At 33.9% G+C, this 9924-nt stretch overlaps 2 protein-coding genes across 2 annotated transcripts; one reads left to right on the top strand and one right to left on the bottom strand.

Moving 5' to 3' along the window:
- Positions 1-235: 235 nt before the first annotated feature.
- On the bottom strand, positions 236-1114 carry LOC129887393 (PLAT domain-containing protein 3-like). Its single transcript, XM_055962475.1, has 2 exons — positions 959-1114; positions 236-848 (listed from the first exon to the last, which is right to left on the bottom strand). The coding sequence occupies exons 1-2, from the start codon at positions 1043-1045 to the stop codon at positions 378-380; spliced, it is 558 nt and encodes a 185-aa protein (XP_055818450.1). The 5' UTR covers positions 1046-1114; the 3' UTR covers positions 236-377.
- A 4167-nt stretch (positions 1115-5281) lies between these two features.
- LOC129891908 (uncharacterized mitochondrial protein AtMg00810-like) lies at positions 5282-6301 on the top strand. Its single transcript, XM_055967392.1, has one exon. The coding sequence runs from the start codon at positions 5282-5284 to the stop codon at positions 6299-6301; it is 1020 nt and encodes a 339-aa protein (XP_055823367.1).
- Positions 6302-9924: the final 3623 nt, after the last annotated feature.

Here is a 9924-nt window from a genome sequence, read left to right as displayed (position 1 = left end):
TAGTTTGAATTATCAATTATTGTGACTTATAATACATTTTATATAATTTATAAATATCTAAATTTTATTTTAAAATATTTAAAGATTACATGCACAAATTTCTAATTAAATTTAAATTATTTTCTCTTAAAAAATAAAAATTATCACATAAATTAATTGAGGCGGTGCAAGTATTCTAAACAAAACACAGTAGGACACAAATAATGATAAAAATCCAAAGCAATACGGCCTACTGTTCACAAAATTAAAAAGGCTCCTTTGTTATTCCAGCGCACAATAATCACACTACATCAAATTAAATCATCAATGACACTCTTGAAATACCATTCTTGTCCCTGATAAATTTCACACTCACAAGGGTAAAACAGAAAAGTATGTTAAATAACAGAAACTTGTGGAATGGATTCAGTTTCGGTAACCGGCCGACGGTCATCAAACTTGGTCTTCTTACATAGATCTCTAATGGCAGTGAGCTCATAAGGCGACGTATCAGTTGCGAGCCATTGCTCCACTTCGAAATACTGTTGGCTGCATTTCTTATGGATTCCGGTGACGGTGACCTCAACGTAGTTACAGTACCATCCATGGCCTGAACCTGTTCCATCGGAAGTCAAGTTCATTTTGCAGATCGGCGCCGTCAAACATGGGCCTCGGCCACTGAAGATATCCAAATTTCCTCTCTCGAAATAGTTGTAACCCGGGCCCATAATCCCACCCCAAGTCTCAAGGTTGTTGATTCGAATACCATATCCGTTTGCATCGTACAGAGTTAAACTGATAATCGAATCGGTTCCGCCTTTTATGATTTTTCCAGTTCGGATGTATGCAGTGTACACACAATCATCTTCCTGCATTTGCACAAAATATATAAAAAAAAATCAGATTATCAAAAGAATATCGATTCTGTTAACGTAGAATAGCGAAGACATGCGTATCTAATATTAGATAGGTAGCTTACGGATCCATAAATGGAGGAGAGGGAGATGGAGAAGAAGAGGATGAAGAGAAGGAACCAGAAACGATTGGAGTGAGCTGCTACTCTCATGGCTTCTCTAGAGCTTTTTTGTTTGTCTTTGTCAGATGGGAGTAGTAATCCTCTATATAGATCACATCAATGTTTGCGGGGACCATATTATATAGGGTGTGAACATGATTTGTACTAATTTTTTCCCCTTTCTTCTAATATTATAATAAGGCAAAATAGCGAATTCATATGAATTTGTATTTTAAATTCTTTTATTTACTCAAAAACTCAATATTTTAAATTCTTTTAATTGTTGATCAAGATTCCGACAACAAAATTGATGAGTTGGAAAAATGTGTGTAAATCACCCATATTAAGAGTGTGAGAGGTCGAGACATATCATGAAATAAAATTTTAGGAAATAATTAAATTTGTTTTACATATAATCAGAAAAAAAAAATATCCCCTTCCGCTTCTCATTTCCTGTGAAAGAAAATTAGCTCGCTGGCTTACCGTCACGGCACCACCTATAGATTTCCACTATTTTTTTTTGCAATCTCACTCTATTTTTTTTAAAAAATTTGCTTATTCTTCAAACAACCCACAACAAACATACCAATTGAAAAGAAGAAGAAGAAAATTTCTCTCATTGAAAGATCAAATCAAAAATGGGTTATAGGATATTAAAAAGAAATAAATGTTCAAATCCATTTTTTGTTTAATGATTCTCTGGACTGATTTATTTGTCTTCGAATCAAAATTGGGTTACATGATTTGAGCAAACTTCTCTCTAAAATTAAAAGATCAAATCACAAAACTACTTCTCTCAACCAAAAATTTATCCTCAACAACCATTCTTTCTTCTCCCTATTTTTTTCATTTTGCCTCACTACCAAAAAAAGCTCTCTATCTTTATATCTGTTTCTCTGTTGGCATGGATCCATCTCTGAAGCTTCAAGTTCAAGATGAAGAGAAAGAGGAAAGAAGAAGAAGAAGAAAATGAACAGACAACACTTCAGAAAGCCAAAGACTTCTAGAGTCTTCTTTTATGTGTCCAAGATAGTGGACACATTGCATCAGGACCATTGATTGTCCAAAATTGCATCAGAGCTATTGAATATTTGAGATTGCATCAGAGCCATTCAATGTCCAAGATTGTATCACAACCATTGAAAGTAGTTTGATGGATTAAATCTGGACCATACACCTCAGTTAAGTGAAACCTATGCATAAAAACAAAAATTAGTTAGTTTGTTGTCCATTAGACCAATAAGAGGAGCACAAATATGTATAGGATTTTTTTTGTTTTATTTAATAGTTTATTCATTAGGTATTTGTATAAATAGATACAGATACAGTATGCAATGATATACAGAAAATTCCCAAAATTTTGTGTCTCTTCAATTTTGATTTCCTTCATGGTATCAGAGCAGTAATCTTGATCCACCTCTCAATTTCTGTATCATCATCTTCATTACTGTTGTCACAGCTTCACCTTACTCACAAAAGGCTAAGCAGAAATGGGTGACAATGCTGCATCTGTTGCTGATACTGCAAATAACACCATGGTGACTTATGATGTAGTCCACCCATATCACATCAATCCTTCAGATTCTCCTGGGATGAATCTCATTCACTCTATATTTGATGGAAGAGGTTTTTCAGGATAGAGAAGATCAATCTTCATCGCCTTGTCTGCAAAGAAGAAATTAGATTTTATCAATGGTTGCATTAAAGCACCAGAACCAACATCTAAAGATTATGAACAATGGAGTTGTGTAAATGATATGATAATAGCATGGCTTTTGAATGCACTGTCTCTAGATATTAGAGATAGTGTTATTTACTCGAAAACAGCTAAAGAGCTATGGGATAGTTTGGAATAAAGATTTGGAAAGCAGGATGGAGCTAAACTCCATCAACTTCAGAAGGAATTATCAACCATAGTGTAGGGTAACAATAACATAGCTAGGTATTTTACCAAGCTTAAAAAGATATGGGATGAGCTAGATTCTCTTAACCTTGCTTCATATTGCACTTGTGTTTGTCTATGTGATGGTAAGGGTAAGCTAATGAAGTCACTAGAAGATCAAAAGTTAATTCACTTTCTTTTGGGCCTCAAAGATGCTTATGCTCAAGCTAGGAGTACCATTATCATGATGAATCCATTACCATCAATGGATGCTGCCTATTCTTTGCTACTTCAAGATGAAAATCAAAAAGAGGCTAGTGTTACTGCTTTCAGCATCCCAACTGATTCTGGTTCCTTTATAGTTTCTGGGAGAATGAAGGGAAACTACAAACCTGGTAATCAACTTAACAAGGGAGGAAACAGTCTTCATTTGAATGGACACAATGCTGCTAAACCTACAAGAGGAGGAGTTAGCCAGAGGTTCAAACAGAGGAGAGCAAAATACAACTCTAATGTTTATTGTACTTACTGTAAGAAGATAGGACATGTACATGATGACTGCTTCAGACTTCATGGTTTCCCTGAAGATTTTGAATTCACCAAGTCCAAAGAGTATGGACACAATATCAGAGAAAATGTTGCTATAGGAAATGAAGAAGCTGAGAACATAAACTCCACACCTACTGCTCAATCAACTCAATTCACCACTAACTAGGGAAATCAATTTAGCAAAGAACAATACAATGAAATAGTCCAGCAGGTGTTAAAGGAAATGAAACTCAGCCACTCAAACTCATCAGGTTCAGCTGTCAATGCCAATGCCATGGCTGGTACTATTTTAAAATATTCAGAATCATGCTTTGCAGTATATAACACTAGCACCTGGATCATTAATTCAGGGGCCTCAGAACATATGTGTTTTAATCCTAATTCCTTTCTAACTCTTAAGCCCTTGCCTGCACCATTGAATATAAGTTTGCCCAATTCTTTTAAAATTTCTGTCACACATATGGGAAGTGTTTATGTTCTCCCTAATCTGACCCTGAATAATGTCTTGCTTGTCCCAAATTTTAAATACAACTTACTTTCAGTTCATAGATTGTGTGTGCAACTTCAATGTGATCTTTTATTCACTCTTACTAGATGTGTGTTATAGGACTCTTTCTTGAGGAAGGAACAAGTTTTTGGTGAAGTAGGGGATGGACTCTATCTACTCAAGCCTACTAAATTAGAGCCAAGTCAAGTCAAGGAAGTCTTTTCTATTCAAAAAAGAGGAAATTCCACAGTTCCTAGGGAAGTAGTTTCAGTTTCAAAGGCAGTAGCTACCAAAATTGTTCCTAGTTCTATTTTAGTGTCCAATACATAATGTAATACTTCTTCTATTGGTGTGCATGCTAATACTATTTCTAATGTAAGATTGTGGCACATCATACTAGGGTACCTACCTTTTCCAGCAATGAAAAACTTAAGTTTCATTCAATTTCCTTCTTGCTCAAATTATGTGTGTCCTATATGTCCTCAAGCTAGACAAAGTAGACTACCTTTCCCATTGAGTTTCATCAAAACACAGAGAATATTTGAATTAATCCACATTGACACTTGGGGTCCCTTCAAGGAAGCTACTTACAATGATTATTCTTATTTAATAACCATAGTGGATGACTATAGTAGGGAGACATGAACTTTTCTCCTGAAAACTAAATCTAATGCATTTCCAGTTCTCAAAGATTTCTTGTCAATGGTGGAAAGACAATTTAAAGTAAAAGTTAAAAGGATAAGATCAGATAATGCCTTAGAGCTTGGAAAAGGATCACTAGAGGTTGCTTATCTCAAATCAACAGGGATCATTCATAAGACATCTTGTGTAGCTACACCTCAACAAAATGGAATTGTTGAGAGGAAGCATAGACATCTTTTGGAAATAGCAAGAGAGTTATATTTCCAGTCTAAAGTTCCTATTCAATACTAGGGTGAGTGTATACTCACTGCCACTCATCTCATTAATAGACTGCCTACTAAGGTCTTGATGAACAAATCCACATATCAAGTTCTTTTCAAAAAATGACCATCCTACAACAATTTTAAGTGTTTTGGATGTTTATGTTTTATTTCTAGTCTAGCACAACAGAGAGACAAATTCCAACCTAGAGCTAAAACATGTATTTTTTGGGGATATTCTCAGACTCAAAAGGGGTAGAAAGTTCTGGATATAGAAACCAGGAAAGTGTTTGTTTTTAGGAATGTAAAGTTTCATGAAGAGTACTACCCTTTTGCCAAAATTCCTAATTCAGGTGAGACTCTTTTTCCACTATTTGATCTTGCTAATGAGCCTACAAAATCTATCTCTATCTCAACTTGATGTCAATAATGCATTTTTACATGGTGAATTACAAGAGGAGGTATATATGAGATTCTCAGAAGGTTTGGAACCTCCTTCACCTAGGCATGTTTGTTTTCTCAAGAAGTCTTTGTATGGTCTTAAGGAAGCATCTCGACAGTGGTATGCTAGACTTGCAGGAGCTTTGAGTTTCAAAGGATATACTAGTTCTTTAAATGATTATTCTCTGTTTTTTAAGACTACTGGTGGTCTTATTTCTATTATCTCAGTGTATGTGGATGACATTTTACTCACAGGTGATGCTATTTCCAAAATTCTTGATGTTACTCACTTTCTTAATGCTGAATTTCAAGTCAAAATGTTGGGTGATATCAACTATTTTCTAGGTATGGAAATAATCAGGGAAGCCTCAGGCTTCATTATCAGTCAACGACAATTTACTATGAATCTCCTTAAGGAATTTGACTGCACTGGTTCAAGTGTATCCTCACCTCTTGACCCTTACATGAAGTTGCAAGCTGATGATGGACCTTTATTGGACAACCCCACTGAATATCGGCATTTAGTTGGAAAATTGAATTTTTTGACTCATACTAGACCTGATCTCTCCTATGCCATTCTATGCCTTAGTCAATACATGCAACAGCATTGTCTTTCACATTTCTCAGCTGCTCAGAGGGTACTTCGTTATCTTAGGGAAGACCCAGGCCAAGGTATTCTTCTATCATCTACGCCCTCTTATGATCTACTTGCTTTTTGCGACGTCGACTGGGCTTTCTGCAAGGACAGTCGGAGATCAGTTTGTGGTTTCTTTATTACACTGGGAGGTGCTCCTATTTCATGGAAATCAAAGAAACAGATGTCTATTTCCCTCTCTTCTGTCGAAGCAGAGTATAGATCGATAAGACGAGTTACAACGGAGCTTACTTGGTTAGTGAGCCTCCTGGATGACCTCTCTACTCCTCCCTCTCTGCCTATTCCACTTCATTCTGATAGGCAGATAGCTATTCATATCGCTCGGAATAACGCACGAAACACGTTGATTTGGATTGTCACTTCCTGCGTCAACAATTTCTCTTTGGTCTGATTTCGCTTCATTTTGTTCCCTCTTACCATCAGCTTGCAGATCTGTTTACCAAGCCTCTCTGTGGGGCTTCTCACCGAGATCTCATGGATAAGTTGGGTGTTATGACTCTTCCCCCCAACTTGAGGGGGATGTTGGCATGGAGCCATCTCTGAAGCTTCAAGTTCAAGATGAAGATGAAGAGAAAGATGAAAGAAAAAGAAGAAGAAAATGAACGGACAACACTTTAGAAAGCCAGAAGACTTCTAGAGTCTTCTTTTATGTGTCCAAGATAGTGGACACATTGCATCAGGACCATTGATTGTCCAAGATTGCATCAGAGCCATTGAATATATGAGATTGCATCACAGCCATTCAATGTCCAAGATTGTATCACAGCCATTGAAAGTAGTTTGATGGATTAAATCTGGACCATACACCTCAGTCAAGTGAAACCTGTACATAGAAACAAAAATTAGTTAGTTTGTTATCCATTAGACCAATAAGAGGAGCACAAATATGTATAGGATTTTTTGTTTTATTTAATAGTTTATTCATTAGGTATTTGTATAAATAGATACAGATACAGTATGCAATGATATACAGAAAATTCCCAAAATTTTGTGTCTCTTCAAATTTGATTTCCTTCATTCTCAAAAAAATAAGATTCAAAAGAATAAGTTACCATTTTCAAACGATCAATTTTTGTCAAAACAATCATTGGAAGACTCGTGGCTGGTGAGTTTTTGTGCTTAAGAAAAGTTTTGGGGGTAAAGAAGATGGAAAGGGTGGGAGTCAGAGGTGGGTATGGATTTGGGGGGTGGGGGCGACGAAGAAGAGAACAGAGGGGATAGGAGGTACAATGAGAGAGAGAAAAAAGAGTGAGAAATAGCCGCTTTTCTATATTATTTATTTTTAATATATAATTTTTGATGTGTCATTAAAAAATGATGTGAATTTCACGTGTAGTAAGTTGTATTACACATACCCTAATTGAATGAGAAAAGGGTTTAAAATATTAAATTTTATTGAGTTCAAAGGTTCAGTTGATAAAGAATTAAATAGAAGAATTTAAAATACAAACTTATACAAATATAGAGATCCATCAGACCATTTTACCTTATAATAAAGTGAGTATAGATTGAGATCAACGTGTCTGTTTAGGGTCACCAAAAATAAAATTGAGAGAATATTGAAAACATCGGTCAATTTGACGTACATTATTAGTTTCGTCTTCGAACTATTGATAGCTTAAAAATATCTCTTAATACTACTTGATTAATTGAACTTAAATACACTGTTAATCTGTCATACGATATAGCATGTCTCAAACTCTTATAGGAGTATGAATATCTTAATAAAAAATTGAGAAAAATGTTTAAAACACCCTTAAACTTGACGAGAATTTATATTTACTTCATGTTGTAAGATTGAAGGTGTATTTAAATTCAGTTAGTCAAGTAGATAAGTGTTATTAAGACTAACAATGATTCGAAAATAAAATTAATAATTCACGTCAAATTTATAAGTATTTTCAATACTTCTCTAGTTAAAATTAAAAATAATTTGGTCTTTTGACTAAGCATTTAAGCAGTGTCCATAAAGTGTTTTTATTCTACTTTTTTAAAAGGGTAAATTACCCTTTTACACATATTCCCCTACTATATTTACTTTTATTCCCTTATACACTAAAAAATTTCTAAATTCCCTCTTTTTTCTTTCTCTCTATACCTCACTGATACATCCGTCTCTTCCTTCATCCTTGCCCTAATTTGCTCTAGTTAATTTGATACTCTTCAACCGTTAATCAATTTCAAGGTTGTAACTAAGGTATATTTTAATCTTTCCTTATATGGAATTTCACTTCATCCTCATTCAATCTAATTTCTCCTAAAATTTCTATATTTTGATTTCTTCTGAAAATCTTTGAAAAATCTTCTAAATTTTTATCATTTGCTTTTTTCTGTAAATCTTTCAATTTTTGTTTCTCATACCTTCAATGATACATATGGAATCCGTTCATGGTCTCAAACAGTCAATAAAAATTAAGGAATTCTTATTTCTCATGGTTCTGATTCGTCTTGGGAAGGTTACGACAAAGTTAGATCCAAAAATCGTAACGATCCAGCAGTGATGAATAAGCTACATGAGAAATTGAAGTCGAAAGATACAGTTAAACATGCACCCAAAGAAATAGACAACAAGATTGAAGGGGTTACAATACGCCCTAATCTCCCAAAGGTATGGGTTCAATTAAGTTTTTTGTTTTAGAATGAAAATTTTGTGAAGGTTTTAATGATTCTGATACATATCATTTATGTATCAGATACATAATGTCTTTTTAAAAGGAATTTTTTTGGAGATTTACTATTTCTGATACATCATGTTTAAGTGTCAGTTTCTGTTGTTTTAATTTTTAATGATTCTGATACATATACATTTATGTATCAGATACATAATGTCTTTTTCAAATGCAATTTTTTTGGAGATTTACTATTTCTGATACATCATATTTAAGTGTCATTTTATGTTGTTTCAAGTTTTACTGAAGCTGATATATATTATTTATGTATCAGATACATAATGTCTTTTTCAAATGCATTTTTTTGAGATTTACTATTTCTGATACATTATGTTAAAGTCTCAGTTTCTGTTATTTCAAGTTTTAATGATTCTGATACATCTACATTTATGTATCAGATACATAATGTCTGTTTCAAATGCAATTTTTTGAGAATTACTATTTCTGATACATCATCTTTAAGTCTCAATATCTGTTATTTCAAGTTTTAATGCATTTATATATCAGATACATAATATTTTTTTCAAATGCATTTTTTTGGAGATTTACTATTTCTGATACATCATGTGTAAGTGTCATTTTTTTATGTTTCAAGTTTTAATAATTCTGATACTTCTACATTTATGTATCAGAATGTAATATATAACTGTTTCTAATATATCTTCTGTATGTATCAGAATCTCATCTCATGCATCAGATATTTTAATGCATATGATACATCGTATTTATGTATAAAGTTCAAGTTGTATTTAACCATTTTCATGTCAATGTAGGGAATGAAATACGTCATCAAGAAGATCCCATCCCACCCATTGAGATTCGGAACGGCATATAGGGCTAATTTTCTTGATGATTTTGAATCATCAATAGGTGAAGAAGGTATAAAGTTATTTAGGCAATCCAATTTGGTCACTACTTAGATATGCCAAACTGTAATTTTCAAGGGCAAATCATCAAATGCCTCTTACTTCTTGAGGTAGACCAAAAAAACAAAGAAGAATTGCACATTCGTCATGTGAGGGTAATATACTATGTTTTACAATAAATGAATTGCTATCATTACTGGTTTGCGATGTACCGGTAATATCAATGACTTTTGGTATTTTGATGATCAAACAAGTAGATTATTGTCTTTATATTTTCCTGGTGCCAAAAATGGGGTCAACAAAGCTCGTTTCATTGAGCGTTTTCTAGTTGGAGGATGAAAAACAAATGAAGACGCTGTTCAGATGACCATTCTCTATTTCATCCACACTTTTGTTTTTTCTCAACTAGGTGATGCACCTATATCAGTTGATGATTTTAAGATGGTAGGTATGAGCAATATCCATGGGGGAAAATAGCA

Source organism: Solanum dulcamara, chromosome 1, assembly GCF_947179165.1.
Source record: "Solanum dulcamara chromosome 1, daSolDulc1.2, whole genome shotgun sequence".
NCBI lineage: Eukaryota > Viridiplantae > Streptophyta > Magnoliopsida > Solanales > Solanaceae > Solanum > Solanum dulcamara.
The sequence above is the reverse complement of the archived record's forward strand: the minus strand, read 5'-3'. Positions and strand labels throughout refer to the sequence as shown.

Coding starts and splice junctions, on each gene's coding strand:
- LOC129891908 (XM_055967392.1), top strand. CDS start 5,282: ATGAGATTCTCAGAAGGTTTGGAACCTCCTTCACCTAGGCATGTTTGT.
- LOC129887393 (XM_055962475.1), bottom strand. CDS start 1,045: ATGAGAGTAGCAGCTCACTCCAATCGTTTCTGGTTCCTTCTCTTCATC. Junction 849..958: donor TCTCCTCCATTTATGGATCC/GTAAGCTACCTA, acceptor GTGCAAATGCAG/GAAGATGATTGTGTGTACAC.